Raw genomic sequence first — 21297 nt, forward strand, 5'->3', positions numbered from 1 at the left:
ATTGGGACATTTTATTCATTTTTTCTGTAATAAAGGGGACAAAAGTTCTTTCGTATCTGGAAGTAACGCAGCGAATGGGGGACAAAACAGGAATGGGCTCAGAAACAGCTCGAGGCGGCCGTAATCTGGATGGGGAGGGACGTTTGGGGAAAATACTTGCCGTCCGAGGGTTTGTTATGGCATTTTTTTTGCAAAACGGAGGCACAAGTTATTTCTTCGTCTCTCGAGGGTCTCTAGTTTTGAAATATTTAACAAATGCAAATATAGTATCTTGCCCTCTTTAAAAATAATTCTTAGAGCTCTCTTTTGGACATTTTCAATTTTTTGTGTTGCTTCATTTGAGAGGCCAGGGTGCCACACAGGACAAGCATACTCTAATATGGGACGCATAAAAGAAATGTATACTTGTAGTAAATATGATTGGGGGCAACTAAAAATAGTGGCAATAGTAAGTTTGAAACCTCCATGGCGTGGCAATTGTAATCGAGAAAGACGTTCCAATTGTATTTTTGACTTCCAAAGACAAGTACACCAATAAAGTGATGGCAAGTTTCAGAAGACAAAAATTCACTTTTTGAAAATAAAATCTTCAAAAAAGCATCGCGATCCTTCTAACTACTACTACCAATAATAAAAACTCACCGTAGCATCAAGCCACCTAAGGCCAACACAGCTGCGCATCCTCCTTCTCCAACCCATTCTATTCTCTTTACAATCTCCCAGGAAGTTCCAATTTTCTTATAATCCTTTTTTGCAACTTCTTCCCGGCCCACTCGGGAACCAATTGCTTTTCGTATGGCTCAAGATTGATGCCCAAAAGAACGATCTTCGGCAGTCTGTCATCCTTCATCCACAAAATGGAGCCCAGCCATCTCAACGTTTCTCTTATTATAGTCTTAGAGAGTGGGTTATCATCCCATTTTCGTATAGCTTACTGTGTGAAATATGGTCAGTCAAATGGGTACTCAAAACAATCCGTAGACAATTCCTTCGGAAAACATCTAACAAATCCTTTTCCGTCCTCTGAAGTACCCACATTTCAGAACCATTCTTAACTAATATTATAATCTTGGTTCGCAGACTTACCTTACTATTTTTCCAAACTTTTTACAACTATGAAAAAACTCCCTGAATCTTGACTATTCTACTTTGTATCACCTTCAATGCCTCCAAGATCTTTACTAATAATAATACTGAGGTAAGTGAAGCTATCAACTTTGTGAATCTTCTCATTACCAAACATTATCTCTTCACGCTCATTTATTCCTTGTTGAAGCGACATAGCCTTCTCAACATTAATTTGCAGACCAATTCTTTCATTCTTAACAATCAAAACCTCCAAAAAGTCATTCATTTTTCTAACTTTTTTTTATCTAGAATATTCAAATAATGAGCATAACCTAAGACTAGGACAGTTTCACCTTCTCAATTATTTTTATGCCCTCCCACAGCCTTAGGACCAAGTCCTTCAAAATGATCCATGTAAATAGGGATAGACCACATCCCTGCTTAACTCCTGATTCAACAACGACTAGCCTCATTTCCAAACCCAAGCACAGCAATGTTGCTCACGTGCATGGCAGTAATAACTTTGATATATTTTTCTGGTATACAATACCAGAACCTTACTAAAGCTCTTCTACCCGCTGATTTTCACATATAAATATATTAGAACTGTAAAACTAACTAACAGCCCCAGCTAGCTCAGTAGATCATCCGACTCACAGTTTCACAGTCATGAGCACGAGCTTGATGCTGGACTAACTTTTTGTACATGCCTAAAAGTAAAATATCAATAATATATTCCTTTTGCAAATTAATAACTTGCATCTGTGGAGTAAAAAATCAATCACAGATCACTTCACGTGAGGAGACAGATAAAGATTTCGATTAAAGGGGGTGGGGTATTTTCCTTTTCGTATAGGAGCATTTTTCAAGCTATTGTTTTGACCAGTCTACCATGTTTTACATCTTTGTCAAAGGATCGATTTGAAATTATTAGGAGCAATTTCGAATGAATCTTTGTAAGGCGGAGGAGGGGGCTTGGAATAAGGCTTTGGAGCGACCTCAATTTTGTCTTTGGGGGAGGGGCAATATGGCTTCGACACCCAAAAAGAGTGTACAATGGGTTTTTTGTTTTCCTGCCCGTCGTCAGACAGACTTTGTTGCTAGCTGACAATTATAAGGGAAACTTACTCCAGCTCCGTCTATTGAGCTCCTTACAATGAGCTTGACTGGTCCCTTGCGTCCATGAAGTTCCCAAGCAGAGTACTTCTTAAAATCCCTAGAACTTGACCCAATTGCAGTTTCTGGTATTGGGACGATGTTTCTGAAAGAGAAAAAAGTGCAAATACAACATGCAATTCTTAACGAAAGTAGAGTTGTGTTTAGCACCAACTGCTGCGGTCTTTTATTTAGATCTTTCAAAATAGACACTGAATCCCATTTTAAAAGAAACGTGGATAAAAAACCCCAAACATAAGCAAAAATACTTTGGGAGGTGGGTGGGTCATCAAATACATATAAAATAACAGAAAATAGAGAAAATGAGAAGAATCTAGATGTTTCATGGAGGTTAAAGCTTGAAGCACTCCCCTGCAGACACGCCTCTACACCTCAATACAAAATTAACATAGATCAAAAATAAATCAGTCTACCAGCTTGAAAGATTTATCCCCAGATGATATATACTAAAATATTTCTATGGCTGCTTTCTATCACACCCTTTATAATATTTTGAGGGGAACCTATATTTTTGTTTTTTTAGTGTGAACTATCGCTTCAAAACAGGGCATCATGACAACTTGATCAATTGAAATGATTCCAAAGACGCTAATTTTCAATATTTACATCACCTTTTCACTCATCTATTATTTCTAGTCATTCTAAGGTTGACTTCAGCAGTTTTAAATTTTGTAACCATGTCTTCCATTTTAGTTTGAAATCCCAGCCAATGTTAAACTGAATTATCCTTCTGACATTTGTCTTCGAGTTTATATATTTTTATTTATTTTTTTGTAATGTAATCTGATAGATATCACTTGAATAGTTTCGGTAAGGAATTAGTAAATACGGTGTGCGTGAAACTCGAACTCGTTAAAATCAACCCACCATCGAAACTTAATCCTCTTTATTTTCACCTCTAATTTAACTCAGCACCCATGCAACTCAACTCTCGTATAACTCAACCCCCCAAAAATTTAACCATTTTTAATTCAGCCCCTGTTCGATTCAATACTCATTCGAATTGGCCTATGAATAAGTTTGAACTAGTACTGATTAGAAGTTCAAATTTGCTTCCTACTCCACTTTCAGTTTTCAACTCATTTTGCAGTGCCATAAACTTAAGGTGAGATCTAATGTTTTAATAATTTCTAAGATCAAAGGAAAATCAAGCTCAAGTTTAAGCTCAAAGTGAAATCAAGCTTTTCAAAGTTTTGTGGTAAAGGTTTTGGCGGTAAATTTGTCGAAGTTTCAATGAATTCGCTAGCTGAAAGATAAATATATCATTCCAAATATAATAATCGCAACCGTGTAATTGCGTCTCAGCACATTATTGCGTTCCACCCGGCATTTTGTGATCGTAGCTTTCAAATAACCTCTTAAACAGCTCTCTACGATGTTCCAGTGCCCGGTTAGAGCAAGAGAAATAGAAAAGGCGATTTATAAATGTTCCAAACTCCTTTAAAAAAAATCCAAAAAATTCACTTCCCCAATAAACTTTTACTATAAAAATCAAGCTGAACAATAGTTATCATTCCTGAATCAGCGTTAGCGTCAAATTTTTCTCAAGCGACAGTTTTTTTGTTTCTTTTCTAACGCGTTTTTAAGCTGTTGGTCACTATGGGCTGTGGTTTGCTTTGTACTACGTTGCAGCTATGGCTGCAACCCTGAAATTCAGGTTTTTGGACCCCCCCCCCAAAGAATTTTTTCTCATCTTAAATGTCAAAAATAAAATGAAAAAAAAAATCTTGAGATGAAGGAAATAAATGAAACTACGGCCAGTAGAAGGGAAAGACAGACTAACGACGCTGATATCTCGCCTGTATAAAACAATGGCTGGCCAGTTCGGCTTTAGATCTATCATTAATCTTAAATGCATAAAACAGAAGGATAAATTGATGTTTTTTTCAGAAAGGGGGGAGAGGGGAAAGAGTTTTGCATTAAAGCAAAATAAAATAAAAAACTGCCATAAAAATTAACAACTGGAATCAACTGTTATCCCTTCCGACAAAACAGACAATATACAATTCCAAGTTATATAGCTGATTTAAGGAGGGTTGGGTTGAGCGGGGTGAGTTTCACGGGGGTCAAGTTGCAAGTAGTTAGGTTAAATGAGGGATGAACTGCACGGGGTTTCAGTTGAATCAGAGTTAAGTTTAACAAATAATTTCTGAGACCACACTGGCTATCATGATAAAACATGAAATGACGAAGAAAGGAAGAAAACGAGGACAATCAACAGCTAGTGAAAAAATTGGAAAATTATGCAAATATTTCGGTCAAGACCTCCGCTTGACCATCCTCAGTGCAGAATAAAACTGATAAAAAAAAAAAAAAAAAACCTTAAAATAAAAACACAAAACTAAAATTGGATGACGCTTTCTCAGTAACGGTGAAAGGATAACTGAATAAAAAACACAATATTCAGTTATCCTTTCACCGTTACTGAGAAAGGGTCATCCAATTTTAGTTTTGTGTTTTTATTTTAAGGTTTGGTTTTTTATATTTTTATCAGTTTTATTCTGCACTGAGGACGGTCAAGCGGAGGTCTTGACTGAAATATTTGCATAATTTTCCAATTTTTTCACTGGCTGTTAATTGTCCTCGTTTTCTTCCTTTCTTCGCAATTTTATGTTTTGTTAAGTTTAACGGAGGCTGAGTTGAACGGAGGTTGAATTAAATTAAATGAGGTTTGAATTGCACGGAGGTTGAGTCTGATGAGGGTTTGGTTGACCGGGGCTATGTCAAATAGAGGTTGACTTAAACATGGGGGTAGAGTTAAACGGAGGTTTTATGTTAAATCGGTGCAGTTGCACGGGAACCATTAAAGACATACCTGCACACAGGTTAGAATAGTGTGAATCCTATTCATATACGCTAGGCAAAAGCCTCCCCCCCCCCTCAGAAAATAAATCTAAAATAGAGGCAAAAATACATTTTTGTCCGACTTTGATTGGACAGCTTAAAAAAATACAGCCTAGTCAGCTTAGAAAATATAACAACTAATACGACAAATTCAAAAATTCCAGAGGCTACAAGGGGCATGATACCCCCTCCCCCTTTTTCTCTGGCTTTTCAATCCCTTTCTCTTGCTTTCCAGTCTGTTTTATTCGTCCCTTCCACTTTAATTAATTTATTTTTTAGATAAAAAAAAAAATCATAGGTTCAAATCAAATAGCAAATCAGTCCTCTATCCAAACAAAAATGATCAGTTTTGCATTGTAAATTAAACAACAGCGACAAGCCCAATTTGTCTGCATTACGAAAATTTTTAAATGCATTTAATCATGGAAAAACTAGACTCTGTCATCTTCATTCATAAAAAGAAGTGTAGAACTTCCATTTTAAGCAACGTGGTCTACTTAAGGTTAATTTTCAACCGACTCCACACCTTGGACTTACAAAGACTCCTTAAATGCATTTCTTTCACCAGCACTTTTACGTAGGACAATAAAGTCATTCGCAGAATTTAAACCCAGGGAAGTCCTGTCTTCTCGTTATATGCTTTGTTCTCACGTAGCATTTTCTGTGCTCTTTGGGCCAAAACCCATAAGAATTCGGACAAAATTATCCCTCCTTAACCTGATTCAACGCAGAAAGGTTAAATCTTAGTTCACACTGCTGCGTTATCACTCAAAACGACAGTTTTTGCGTGATCCGTCAAGTTTCGCACGTTTTTTGCTGTAAGTTTATGCGTCATAACAGTTAAACGGTTACGTCAAAATATTTTGATTGAGTCGCTAAAAAATACCCTCCTTGTGATTTAATGTAAGCCTTTTACAATTTTATTAAACAAAAAGACCGTTTAGCTTTTACGAAAAGACAAAAAATAAAGCTTGAAAGCATTTTCGGTTCATATGTCTCAAAAGGCATACGTCTCAAAAGGCCTCAGGCGGCTTGGTGCTGCGGTGAGTTGTTAGTAGTAGTAGTAGTAGTAAAAGACATACAACCAGCAAATCTGAAAATCTCCCACCTGAACTTTCAGTATCAGTTTAGCCTCACGTGTGAACGATGTGTTCTGAGTTATTGACATTACTTTGGGCAGTTTGCCAAATAACACTGATACTACTGATCACTTTTACGTATTTATACTCAACTAATGATAGAGATATAAGGAGCATAAGCATAAGGTTTTGACTAAAGTTGGTTAATCTGACAGATCAAATGCATTTAAAATACTAAGCTAATAATAAACAAAAATAAGGCAGCATCGTACAGCCATGAGGGGGGTGGTGTCCCCTCCTGCCCCCCCCCCCCCCCACTATGGGCGCCCATGGTTCGGTCTGAATCCATGTTGGTCGTCGCGAAGGTGTCTGTCGAGTTGCGAGCTGATTCTCTGCAGTAAAATGTGTGTCAGCAATTTGCTAGGTATGGAAAGCATGCAGATTCCTCGCCAGTTGCCAGGGTGAGACGAATCGCCTTTCTTAAAGATCCTCAGAAGGGTGCTGCGTCTCCAATCTGAAGGTATTTTTGCGGCCGTCCAGATTACCGTGAACAGCGCCGTCCAGAACTTGAGGCAGGTCAGAACAGTCGCTTTTGTCAGTTCTGTGGGTATCCTGTCTTCGCCAGGCGACTTCCCATTTTTTCAGCTTCTTTGCTGCTGCTATAATTACGGTGGATGACGGTGAATCCGTGCTGATGTCTAAGGAAAACAGTGTTGTTGCTGGGATCTCTGGGGGATCGCCTAGTGGAGGTCCGTTCAACACCTTCTCGAAGTGGCTGGCCCAAACTTCTTTTACATCAGACTGCTCGGTTATCAGGATACCCGAGAGGTCTTTTACTGGTCCATGTTTTATAGAGGATTTCTTTCCAATAATCTTATTAGTGATTTTATAGACGCCTCTTGAGTCATCAAAAATATCACCCATAAATGAGCCACCGGCATCGTGCCCCTGCGTTTCTCACGAATGTCAGTCTTAAGCACATCTTTACAAATGTCAATCGCATCTTTCAGAACTTCCTTGCTGAAGAACTTAGAAGCAACTTTCATCACTAGTTCCCGATCAATCATGCTCTGAATTTCTCTTTGCAAAAAGTTCAAAACAGGTGACTCGAAAACTGTAATTTATCAATTGCAAAAAATCAACATATATCCAATAATCATAGTCCAAAAATTGTTCCAAGGTCACTGAAATAAGTCAAGTTTTCTTAACATGCTTCCTTATGTACTGGAATAACCCTACACTTAAATCTTTTTTTTTACCTTATATTGAAGGGGGAGTTAATAATGAGTTTTAAATTAGGACAAATCAAGAAGAAAAAGTCTGGAGATTTTAAGATTAAACGTATTGGAATAAAAGATTTGAAAGCGATATAATGCACTAAACTCCAGGCCAATAAGAAAGTATCTGCTTTGATTTGATGCGGCTCAGGTGTATATTCTAATTCAACTAAAACAGACCACTTACCCAAACGGTTGCGCCTTTCGAAGTAATGGGAAAATCTTCCGTTTGGCGCTATATTTATAAAACCATTTGTTCTTTTGGGTGGCAGACATTGTCAACTTTGGAAGAGGTTTATCAACATACACAACATTAAATTCAACAGGTATGCCACCCTTGATAACCTTGTGCTTCAAGACACGAATTGGCAAATACCATTGTAGATGTTGACTGTGTTCAGAATTGTCACCAATTACTTTTAGCGTGCTTATTGAAATGACTATATCAGGCTCATATGTAATGGCAAGATTTTGGGCGTTCATATCTTGACTGACCTTTAAAAAGAGGAACTTGGATGTAAGTTATTATTTTAAGATAGAATAGAATAAGGCTTTATTCTTAAAACTTTTAACAAGAGATAAATAGCCGAATATAAGTTCGTGTCATACAAAAAAAAAAAATGAAGTAAACAAAAGCATCACAAACACTTCAATGAAATTAGGAACAGGACAGGGACACCAAAACATTAAGAAATATAAACAGACAAACTACAGACAAATAAAAATTAAACATTTAACAAAATATTAAAGTAGCTAAAATAATGTCATATCAAACAGGTCATACATTAAAGGTAAACATTAAGTCATAAAACGGCATATAATGAAATAAGTCATTAAAAAAAAAGTGTCAAAAGAGTAAAAAAAAAGAATTCATTAAAAGACATTGGAGGTGATAAGGATTTGAGTGAGCGTTGGTATCAAGCTGTCTAAATACCCTCTTGTTTTAGTTTATACAGGTGTTAGAATGGGGATGAGATTTTTTGCCTCCCTTTGGAGAGGTTTCCGTTCAGTATTATGGGAGGCCGGAAAAAGGGTTTCAGTTCGGATGTTGGTTCTTGCATTACCACCAAAACGGAGGCACATACCAGGTTGTCTATTTTCCAGGGTTTTGATTTTAAACTTTTGTAAGAAGTAGGAGTAAGGCAACTTCCCTTCCCGTGCTGTTATTTTTAAAGCCCTTTTCTGAACGGATTCCAACCTTTTGGTTTGATTTTTATTTAATGAGAAGTGCCATAGAAGGCAAGCATATTCGAGAGATGGGCGAATAAATGATATGTAAAATTTCAAAATATGAGAAGCAGGACATTGATATTTTGCCAATTGCTTAAGGAAACCTAGGGAAAAATTGGCTTGCTTGGTTATATTTAAACTATGGGCTTCCCATTTAAGATCGGAAGTTATAGTTACTCCTAGAAGTTTTATTTTTTGTGCCCTAAGTTCACTTAAAATAATAGACGTAAATGATGGGCCTGTGCTTAGAAAATTGATTGTTAGAATTGTAGATTTCAATGGGTTTACATGCATTTTATTTTTGAGGGCATCTATTGCAACATCTTCAAGGATTTCTAGTGGACTACTTTTTATGTTTTTCCTGGTGACATCTAGTTGAGTCATATCATCCACAAATTTCGATCATTAGGGGATATATTGTGCCAAATTGTTTACCATAACGCTGAATAAGATCGGTCCAGTTATACTACCTTGGGGTATTCCGTTATAGACTGGTAGAGGTTCAGAATAAGTATTTATGTAATTGACCACTTGAGATCGTTGGCTTAAAAATGATGAGCTAATTTTTACCAGAGAGGGGTCGATTTAGAATTCATGAGAAAGTTTATCAACTAAAACATTATGGTCAACATTATCAAAAGCCTTTTCTAGTTCAACTAATATGAGCATAGGCTACGTATTTGATATCTCTAGGTTTTTCACTACTCTGTCATACAAATGTACAAGATAGTGGAGCGTTGACACCTTAGGGACATTTCGAAATTGTCGAAATTCAATACGTTCTGCAATTGAGACCATGAGCCAGTCAGATAAAAATGATTCATACTGCTTTGAAAAAGTAATGTTAATGTTATTGGTCTAACTTTGTCAAAATCAACCACAGTACCCTTTTTAGGAACTGGAGTTAAATAACCTTGTCTCCAAAGAACCAGGAATTCACCTGTTTTTATGATCTTGTTGAAAATATCTACCAGTGGCTCTGAGATTTTATCGGAGAAAGCTTTTACGAGTGCCATCGGAATATCCACGGGGCAGATAGTGGTTCTTTTTAATTTTTGGATTTTATTTGTGATCTCAGATTTTGTGATTATTGGTAAATTATCTTCAGAGGTCTGGGAGGAAATTCTTTCCAGATTCAGGGGTAGGTAACGTTGGGAAGTCAAACTAAGGTGGCGGTTTATGTCGTTCACGGTTTTTATAGGAGGCTCATTTAAGTTAAAGTTTAGTTGTTTAGGTTCTTTGCCACAAATAAATTTTATTTCCTCATACCATTTTTTTGGATTGCCACTGCATAAGTGATTTATTTGTTTTTTTAGAAATTTGATACAACCTACGAAATCGCTTCTTTAAATTTTTCCTTAATTTGTTGGCCTCTAGAATTTTTCCTTCTTTAAGGCATTTAATTTTTTCCAGAATTATTTTTTTAAGGTTATGATTGAAGAACGGTTTGTCAGTGGAACATTTTTTTGGTCTTTTTTATCGGGAATGATCCAATGTAGTGTTTAGTTAGGAGTCCATGGAGCCGTAAGACTTTGTCATTAACATCTTCTGCATTTATAATTTCGCTCCAAGTTTCGCTTATTATCCAATTTCCGAATTCCAATAAGGCTTTATCTGTTACTGGTCTGGAGCAAATTTCGGTAACCTAATAATTGCGTTTGGCCTCAAAATCTGGGATAATTTTAATTGAATAATGGTAGCTACCACCGAGCTCAGGAAGCAGAGTTGGTTTTTTTATAGTATTGTTTTATATTAGTGTAAATAACATCTAGTTGGGCTCCTCCCTTCGTCGTTGGGAAATCTACCATTTGTTTGCGATTAAAATTAAGACAAGTTGAGACTAAAGATAAATCATTTTTACCCCCTAATAAAAAGGTTTCCGGCGTAAGGATATTTTAGTTGGATTTGATCAGTACTGCCATTTATTTTTTCTATGTAATTTTGTTTTCATTGTAGGTTTTGATTGGGAGCGAAACAAAAAAATCTAACCATAATAATATTTAATAAGTGGGGCAAAATCTTGGATCTAATGCATATCCAAATATTTTCTTCAAACTCGTTAAAAATAGGTGTAGGAATTGGTATTAGGCATAAATTTTCTGTGACAAAGAGCAAAACACCGCCCCATTTTTTCCCATAGGATGGTAATGAGGCCTTAACTTGATGAAATTATGGTAACCATTTAAATGGAGTAAAAATGAATTTTAGTTAAGCACATCCATGATAGGGATAACGTCTAGATACAACAGTCCCGAAGTTTTGTTTACTTCCTTAAGCTTGTCGAAATTCCAGCTTTCAGCATTACTTAGATTAAATAAAAAAAACAAGTTTTCTTAACTGAAAGTAAGAAGCGATATTAAAACTTAAAACGAACAGAAATTATTTCGTATATGAAAGGGGCTGTCCCCTCCTCAATACCTCGCTCTTTACGCTAAAATTTTTTTATTGTTTTAAAATATAAAGTTGTGTGACAGATTCAACCTTTAGCGTAAAGAGCGAGCATTGAGGAGGGGACAGCCCCTTTCATATACGGAATAATTTTTGTTTGCTTTAAGTTTTAATGTCACTCCTTACTTTCAGTTAAAAAAAAATTTTTATGTAATTTCTGAACGTTTTTGTATTAATACAGCTTTGATTTTGGGTCACCGTACATGAATAATAAAAACGAAATTTGCATATTAATTTTACTTTTTTGGCTAAATGGCTTTCTCGAAATTTTGTTCTGACGTAACTTATCAATTAACATACGTAACGAACTTCTATATTCGTATGCTTTATTACGTATATTAGGGAGTTTACCCCCTAGTCGATACCTTGCTCTTTACGCTAAAGTTCGAATCACAAACCCCTGAATCACAAAGGCCGGTTAATTAGAATAGATAGCTCTTTTGAAAGTATTAAAAAAAAACTTTAGCGAAAAGGGCAAGGTATTGACTAGGGGGCGAACCCCCTCACATATGTAATAATTTCTGTTTGTTTTAAGTTTTAATGTTGCTCCTTACTTTCAGTTGAATAATCCGGCGCCCCCTTCATAGAAATGTCCCTTCCCCCAAGGAAACATCCTTTACGGAAGGATCCTCCCCCGTAAGCCCCTCCCCCGATCCCCCCCCCCATTAGAAAAAATCCCTCCTCAAACGCCTTTATACTTCCCATTAACCAATACTATATGTAAACAATGGGCCAAGTTCATAACTTCCAGCCCTTCCCCCGGGAAATATGGGGGATTAAGTCATCCTCAAAGACATGTTTATTATATTTTCGACTATGCTGAACTAAATGTCTATCTCAAAATTTTGATTGGGGGACTTTGGGAAGAAAATGAGCGTGGGAGGGGGCCACGTTGCCCTCCAATTTTTTAGTCACTTAAAAAGGGCACTAGAACTTTTAATTTCCGTTCAAATGAGCTCTCTTACGATTTTCTAGGACTACTGGATCGATACGATCACCCCTGGGAAAAAAAAAACAAATAAACAAATAAACTCGCATCCATGATCTTTCTTCTGACAAAAAATACAAAATTCCACAATTTTGCAGATAGGAGCTTTAAACTTCCGCAGTAGGGTTTTCTGATACGCTGAATCCAATGGTGTGATTTTCATTCTGTGACTTTTCGGGGGTGTTTCTCCCTTTTTTCGAAAATAAGGCAAATTTTCTCAGGCGCGTAACTTTTGATGGGTAAAACTAAACTTAATGAAACTTATATATTTGAAATCAGCATAAAAATTTGATTCTAGTGATGTATCTATGGATATTAAAATACCGGTTTTTAGAGTTTCGGTTACTATTGAGCCGGGTCACTCCTTACTTACAGTTCGTTACCACGAACTGTTTGATAAATTTTTGGGAAATTGTAGCATGAAGCGTCACAATAATATGTTTCATATCACTTATATTTTTTATTTTGACGGGAGGTTGTTGTGAGTTCTGGGGTCTGGGTTGTCATGTCCGTTAAGGGGGGTACAATTTTGGGGGATGGGAAAAGTGGTATAGTAAGATAATTTGTCTCTACTTCAAAATAATTCACACCTGAGTAATTCTTGTGTGATGAGGGATGGGAGGTATATAGGGGAGTGCTATGTTCCTGGGGATAAAGTGGGGGGTGACTAGGGGGAGATCGAGAGGGAATGGATCTTTTTGAAAGGGTGGGTTTGATTTGTAGACATAGACTGTAGGCTACATGGGAGAAGGTTCGGTCTAAAGAGTGGACTTTCTTTGCGAGGGATGAAACATGGGTTAGTGATTAACGTCGTAAGTCCTTGAAGGGAGGAACTATAGTTTGGCGTGGAGAATTCGGCGTTGGTAGAGAAATCGGCGTTCTTTTTTTCGGTATTTTTGGGGAGAACTTGGGGCTAAAAAATGGGGACTCTGATGCGAGGGAGATTTACGGATGCGTAAGAATGAACACTTAAGACTAAAACACACTCCACTGTTAAATTTTTGGCAGAAATTTTAGAAATATAAAGACCTAATCAAGGTATATTTTGAAGAAAAGGTTTTGAAGAAAGGTGGTTTATCACACACTTGAGATAATTGTCAAACAAGAGTTTGCTAGGCTGCTGTTAAAGGAAGGATCCGCTGTCAGAGGAAGGTAATGGATCTAAGGATCAAAGTTTAACCAAATATACTACTACTACTACTACTACTAACAACTCACCGTAGCACCAAGCCGCCTGAGGCCGGCACAGCTACGCACGCTCCTCCTCCTCCCCAATCTATTCAGAGCCTCCCTTTTTACACCCACCCACGAAGTTCCGATTTCATTTAAATCTTTCTTTATGACGTCCTCCCACCCCATACGGGGACGACCTGCTTTCCGTTTAGCCCTAAACGGTTGGCCGAAAAGAACAATCTTCGGAAATCTGTCATCCTCATCCGCACAACGTGTCCTAGCCACCTCAACCTTTCTTTCATTATAGCCTTAGAGAGCGGTATTGAACCACATTTTTCGTAAAGCCTATTGTTTGAAATACAGTCCGTCATCCGGGCGCCCAGAATAATCCTTAACCAATTTCTCTGGAAAACATCTAGCAAATCTTCAGCCGCTTTTCGGAGCGTCCATGCTTCAGAGCCCTATTTGACCAATGTCATCACTGCAGCTTCTAATATTCTAATCTTGGTTTGCAGACTTATCTTCCTATTCCTTCAAACTTTTTTTAACTGTGAAAAACACCCTGAGCTTTGGCTGTTCTACTTTTAATATCTTCACTGCTCCCACCATCTTTACTAAAAATACTACCAAGGTAAGTGAAGCTGCCCACCTGATCAATCTTTTCATTACCCAAAGTCACCTTTTCATCTTCACTTATTCCTAGCCTTAGTGACTTAGTCTTCCTAACATTAATTATCAAACCAATTCTAGCACCCTGAACTCGCAAAACCTCTAAAACTGTCATTCATTTTGCTCACACTTTCATCTAGGATGCTTAAATCCTCAGCATAATCCAAGTCCAGGAGACTTTTTCCTCCCCATTTGATTTCGTGGTCTCCCATTGCCTTTCCTGCGCTCCTTAAAACAAAGTCCATCAAAATAATCCATACAAAGGGGGATAGAATACAACCCTGCTTAACCCCTGATTTAATACAAAACCAGGTGCTAACCTCATTTCCTACCTTGACCGCAGCAGTGTTATTCTCGTACATAGGACTAATCATTTTAATGTACATTATTTGTCTGGTATACCATACAAGGATAAAACCTTTACTAAAGCTCTTCTATCAACAGAATCGAACGTTTGCTCAAAATCTATAAAACTGAGGACCAAGGGTGTTTGAAAACTAAGGCACTTCTCAATTATTAGCCTAAGAGTGAAAATTTGGTCGACACATCCTCTACCTTTTCTAAAACCGCAATATTCTTCTCTTAAAACTTTTTCTACGGCATCTCTCAGTCTATAATGTATCATAATGGTAGGTAATTTACTTTCCACGGGAACCAGAATAATGTTTCGGTGATTGCAATGCTCACTCTCATATGCTTTGACAAAAATCGACTTAATTAAGGTTCTCATGGAATCGTTAGGTACTTTTCTCTTATTAAAAATAATTCTTATACTCTTTAGTAAATTATTTATAACCTCAGATCCACCATATTTAAGAAACACATTTACAAACCTATCAGCACCTGGAGCCGTATTATTTTTTAATCCTTTTAGTAGTGTTGCTAATTCCTCCTCACAAAACAAATTTTCCTTCATATCCAAGGTATCACAAACTTTTTCATTTTTCTCTATATCTTTTCCTGCAACTCTATCTCGGTCTAGCAAATTCTCCAAATTTTTGACCCATCTCCCTTTAGTTCTTTCTGTACTGCTAATTGTGCTCCTATCTCTGTCTTTAACTGGGACAAGTCCGGATTGACTACTCCGTCTCAGTTTGTTAGCATGCCAGTACAATATCTTACTATTATGCCGTCTAGCTGAATCTTCCAGATTCTTGCCCATTTTATTCGTGGCCTCCACTTCACACCTCCTTAGTTCATATTTTAGTGCTTTTCCCACTTTCTTTACAGTCCTTTTGTTTTCATAAGATCTATCACTCAGATAATTCTTGTACAAGTTCTTTCTCCTTTCTATTAAACATAAACCTTTTTCACTAATATTCATAGCTGCAGTCCTAGCTTTCTTCCCTAATACATCTTCAGCAACTTCACAAATTATTTTTCTAAAATTATTCCAACCATCTTCCACATTATTAAATTTTGAACTCTCAAGTTTAGTATTCAACTGTTCCTGGAAAGTTTCTCTCAAATTCTCATCCTGAAGTCTATCAACATCGTAACTTCCCGGGAGGTAGTTGCCCTTCCGATATTTCAGCTTTAAATTAACCCTTGACACTACTAGATGATGATCTTTACTTTTAACATCAATAACGGCACTCCTATATACCCTAGTATCTTGTATTGATCCTGCCAGTCTTTGGTTTACCATAACATAATCAATAAGGTTAGCTGTCTTACCATCACGTGAATATCATGTTAACTTATTGGACATTTTATGACCAAACACCGTACTGGTTATAACTAGATTGTTATACCTACAATATTACACTCACAACTATTTTCACATACCAGATGTGTGAAAATGTCAAATGCGAGCTTTAGACGTGATAGCAACGGAATTAAGTTCAAGAGACAATTTAGTCATAGTCGAAAAAAAACGCGTGAAGTGATTCCTCATAGACTTTGCTCAAGGCAGCATTCACAGTAACGTTACATAGTTCATATTCAACACACAATTGTATCATGATACTGTGGCATAGTAAAACAGAAATTCAAACGAAGTGATTCTCTTTAGATTCTCCTCAATGTGGCACTCCAGGCCTGGGAGGTCCCGAGGGGGAGGGGGCGGGGCACCTCGCTCCCTATGTATTTGGCATTTGGAAAAATGTTTGTCGAAGGAAAAATTTTCGGCAGAAACTATGCAAAATTCCTGATTTCTACAGAAAATTCGGCAGAAAATAGGTAGCGATTCGGTAAAATTTATGAAGTTCGCCCCCTTCCAACGAAAAGAGGCTCACGATTCCCCTGATTCCAGGTATACCAGTTTCCGTGCTCAGACACTATTCCCTCCAAAGATCTGTGTCCAGGCAGCATCCACAAACCAAGCATTCAGGTCTGGAATCAAGAAAAAAATCAGAACCAAGTACAATAGCAAATTCTGCCAACCAAGAAGCTTGTTTTGGTCCTATTATTATTACCTTGGTAATATAAATACCAAGGTTCATTTTATGAACTATAAGTTTGTACAAAATAGGTTCTTTTGGGTATCAAAGATATGATAAATGTGACACCAAGTAATTTTTTTATATTCTAATATTTCTCAAAGCAAAAAAAAAATTGAATTTAACATATTCAAAAAGAAGAGAAGCTTCTAAGAATCATAAAAACAAAACAAGGACCAGTAAAAATAAACTGAATGAATATAGAAGGAGTGCAATAAGTTGGGGAACGCAGGCTAAGGGAATCAAACTTGACAAAATTTCACATAAGACTTTTGAACCACGCATCATGACAACTTAATCGATGTACTGAAATTTTTCGGCTGAGCCGTTGAAAAAAAAAGTCTTTTTCCAAAAATGACTTTCTATCCAATTTCATGATTTAGTTTTAACAAAATTGATAGAATAAACAAAATTGGTATTAGCAGCCCTTTATTTCTGCCTTTTCCACTGCGCGCAAGGCCTTAGAAGCCAGAAAAAAAAAACCACCAGTCACACCCCAGGGTAAACCTAGAAATGTTGGCTGTAGTAATTAAAAATTTGGAAAGTTAGACAATGTATATTTTGTCCATAAAGAGTGGAAACACTAAAATCTACGTTATATTTTGGATACGTTGTCTCATCATGTTTCACCATACGTTGTCTCATCATGCTGTTCTGTTTAGTTCAGCAACTCGACTACCTCTGTTATAAGCAAATGATTTTCAGCTCATCCGTTGTGCTTTTTTCTGACAATTATAAACTTTGCTTTAACCATCTCGACCTTATCAAGGAAAATTATTGCCAAATATGAAGTTACTAAGATTATTCTATCGTTTGAAAAGCTATGAGATAAGCTGTCCGAAGGTGACTTTTTTACTTCAACACTTCACCAGAGTCTAGTCAGTCTATTTGCAGTTGTGATTTTGTTCGTTGCGAGTCGTTCATTTTACCACCATTTTCGCAGTTTTACCTGTTTGCTGTTTTGCTTGTGTTTAGATGTTTGTTTCTTTTCCTTCCTTCTTATTTTTGCTTCTCCACTATCTTCTACAATTTAAGACAGAGTGTTAAAAAACAGCTTACTATCATTTAGTAGATATTGACCAACAGTTCTTTTTTGCGCAAGGACAGTTTTTGTTTGGTCTCTAAGATGAAAAAAAAAACAATTCGGACATCAAAAGTTCCAACTTTAACTATTTGTGATTTAAGAAAAGACCTCATGACAACGCAGGGGATGAAGCGGCCCCTGCAAACTCTAAGGAATGGATCAAATGTGCCAGTTGTATGGTGCGTCTCTGCTGGCCTCTGCAATTTTTCAGTTAAACGTATTTTGGAAAGAACAGAAACTTAACATTGCACATGTCACTAATCTGTGGTAAAACAGATTAGCCCTATCGATGAAGAGCATTTCGCTTAATAACAATAATAATAATAAAGAGATCCTCCAGGGTCATTGATGATATATAGGGCGTCGAATCAACGTTTCGATTGCCGGGTCTTTTTTACGAGGACAGGTAACAAACCTGTGCCTAATTTTGCTGTAGCTGGAACTGAGGCCATGGCCCCGTATTACCAAGCAGATTATCAATCAACTGTGCTACTGCAGGATTTCACTTAACAAGATAACTCATGGGTATCAGTTAGACAAAAAAAAATCTTTAAAACAAAGGCTGATGGGCCATACAGGAAATAGCCACGGAAGCTAGTATTAGATGAATACACCACAAAAAGGGCAATAGTTATTCTGAATTGTATCCGATTTTTATTCCTTCATCCGTAACTTAAAGGTACCCTTAAAGCACTTTGGGTTTCTATGCTGTAGGAAACTATAAGTAGTGAGTTCTTTTTTCCGGACCATGGAATATTTCCTGTATGTAGTAGCAGATTAAATGAAAATAAAAATTTTCAACTGGAAGTAAGGAGTAACATTAAAACTTAAAACGAAAAGAAACTATTCCGTACAGTAAAATGGCTGCCTCCTCCCCAATACCCTGCTCTTTGAGCTAAAGTTTTTTAGTATTTAAAAAAGAGCTTTTGATTTTAACTATACGGCCCGACCCTTGTGTTTCACGAGTCGTTCTGAAAGAATTAGGACACAGCAAAATCTCAAAGAAAATTCCAACGACGCTGAAAATTTCCCCTGGATAATTCCCCAGAACATTTCCACATGTACAATTAAGTCACCAAAAAAAGTAAGATGAAAAAACATATTTCATTTATGAATTCTAAGATATCCCTCGTCTAAACCTTCCCCAGGAAAGTTCACCCCCCAGAAACCCCCAACAACAAATTCTCCCTTAGGAAAGCCCTGGTGAAAAATGTCTATGTACTTCACAATTACGAATAGGCTACTGTATGTAAGCAATAGGTAAATTTCAAAACTTGCAGCCCTTTCCCTGGGGGTTGTAGGAGCCCATGTTTTCCCCAAAGGCATAGTTATGGGACCTTCTAACTATGCTGAACAAGATGGCTGTCTAAAAATTTTGATCAGACGACTTTAGGGAAAAAAGGGCGTGAGAGGAGGGCTGGTTGCCCTCCAATCTTTTTGGTCACTTAAGAGAGAACTTTTAATGTCCATTGAAATGAGCCCTCTCCTGATCTTCTAAAAATATTGGTTCGATACGATCACCCCTGGGAAGAACAATAACAACAACAAAATATATATATATATATAAACTTATGTCTTTTGTTATTAAAATTCGTTTTTTTTTGTTTTTTTTTTTAGTTTCGGTTGCTATTGGGCCGAGCCGCTCCAAACTTTGTTAGTTACCACGAACTATTTGATTGCTTGGTGGATATTAGATTTTAGTCACTGGCTGGTCATTTTAAACTTTTTTTTTTTTTTACCTGAGGTCACAATTTTGACGAAAATCTACAAAAATGCACTAATATTTTTTTTTTATAAACTACAGTAAAATCAGGAAAACTGTGGTAAAATCTTGGTATTTCATACCACGATTTTTCAAAAAAAAAAAAAAAGATTAAAGGTTCTAATTAAGCGCAATCCAGCACTGGAACTTTCTTTGTTCATTGTTGATTTTCACTTTTGCAAACTTGAAAGTAGAACTTCTTAGATAGAGCTTGCCGTATACTTGTCGACTCAAAATAACTTTCCCCTAGTATCTGCACACAAGAGGGGGATAGGGAGGAATCCCCAACTAAAATGAATAAAAAAACAGTTTAGAAAGGACACTTTCGCGTCCCTTGTACCATAGAGCGCAGTAGGAGTCAACTTCAAAAGCAGCCTTTTTGTTCAATGTCATAAAATCAGATCGCTCTTGGATTTAAATTTACTGGCAACCATTACTTGGGAACAAAGAAGTCCTGAGACGAAAAACACAAAATGCGGTGACAAAATATGCCTCAACCTACCCGTAGATTTTTCTGAAAATATGGTCCATGAGTTTTCTTACTTCTCTGGGTGGCCACTAAACAGTAGTTATTGTTTTCTGCTATACTAAGTTTATCTCTCAGGTTACTGTACCCACATTCACTTCAAAATCTCTACAGTACTTCAAAAACTTTTCGGATTACCACTTTAAAAAGTTTTGGCTGACTTATTTTCAGCTATTCTGAATATTTAAACTCATCTTATAAAATAAATAAAAGTTATAAACAACTTACAGATGTTTTGTACACGGACAGGTGAGGCCTGAGGTTTTTTTCATTAATCTTTTCATATAAAATCACTTCATCGTAGGACTGGCTCACTTTAACATCTTCCACATCACCACCCATGGAGAGAAATACCGGTCTGAGAAGATTACCAAAAGACAATAATGCACGTTGACATTTTGATGCGATTTCTTCTTTTTTAACTGTATAAATAGATAAATTAAACAGAATAAAAGATATTAAGTCATTTTCTCTTATGTTAGGGTACCATAAGCAATCTAGAGAGAGGCGAGAGATGAAAAGATAAGCCTGCGGTCTTCATATTGTAGGCACTAGCTTTTAATACTTTTCAATTGCAGCTTCTTTAAGTTTTTTTTTTTTCTTATTGAAGAAATCACCTCAACAAACTCCGACTGGTCTTTGAGGGTAACCCCCCCCCCTCTCCAAATGAAAGACCACAAGTAAACAAAAAGTGTGAAATCTTGTAATGTTTGCAAAAATAATCACCTTGGTTGAGAAAAACGCGTTTTCATCAAAGCTTGCTCCTGCCCAGACGAATTTTTGCCAGGTTTAAGAAATTTCAAACTTGGCAAAATCCGGGGGAAAAGTAAACTTTACCATTACTTTCCCAAGTAAGGGCCAATATAGGTAGAAAACTGTTCAAAATTCAAATTATTGTAGTTCTTGCTACAGAAACAAACTCGAGACCAGGGCCGTAATTTGCTACGGCCAAGATTTTAAAAATTTAGCGTCTTCAAAAATCTTGTCAAAACTAAGATAGACCTACATAATTCAAGCATCCACGGAAACAGATCATTTTCCTTTAGTATACCCTTATCTTTATATTAATTGAGAACAAATAACAAGTTTATCTAATTTGCGACTTTTCTAGCTTTTTCGGGTGGAGGGAGGTTTATCTGATTCAGAGTTGTCACTCGTATGATTAATGGCTTTTAAATAAAAGCAAGACGGTGCCACCAGCCGACCACACAAACACCTCCCTTAAATCAGACAGTTGACTGAGAAAAACACACACTGATCATTAATAACACGCAACACACTTTGGTAAAAAAAAAAATACTAAAAAGGTAAAACTGAAACACTTGCGCCACCCTGATTACAACTCTTTATACCCTCTTTATCACTAAGTTACGCGCTTCTCTTGACAACCGCGCGAAAGACATTGTTAAAGCACTCACCAAGAAAAGAGTGAGAACAATATTACATATACTTTTATGGTGCTGAATTAATTCGATACATCTTAGCTAAAATGAATTAAATAACGAACACAGATTATTTCTTAGTTTTACACA

The 21297-nt window shown here is 36.8% G+C and overlaps 1 protein-coding gene across 1 annotated transcript in view; it reads right to left on the reverse strand.

Annotated features, from left to right (window-relative positions):
• LOC148949229 (uncharacterized) overlaps positions 1–21297 on the reverse strand; it is a 128867-nt gene that overhangs the window by 71539 nt on the left and 36031 nt on the right. The window contains exons 4-6 of the mRNA XM_089092878.1: positions 19994–20187; positions 7632–7939; positions 2197–2329 (exon numbers count right to left, since the gene is read on the reverse strand). Coding sequence (XP_088949004.1) covers positions 2197–2329; positions 7632–7939; positions 19994–20187 — 635 coding nt within the window. The remainder of the gene's footprint in view (positions 1–2196; positions 2330–7631; positions 7940–19993; positions 20188–21297) is intronic.

The sequence above is a fragment of the Artemia sp. Qi Xiang Cuo genome, chromosome 8 (genome assembly GCF_049724085.1).
Source record: "Artemia sp. Qi Xiang Cuo chromosome 8, ASM4972408v1, whole genome shotgun sequence".
NCBI classification, from domain to species: domain Eukaryota; kingdom Metazoa; phylum Arthropoda; class Branchiopoda; order Anostraca; family Artemiidae; genus Artemia; species Artemia sp. Qi Xiang Cuo.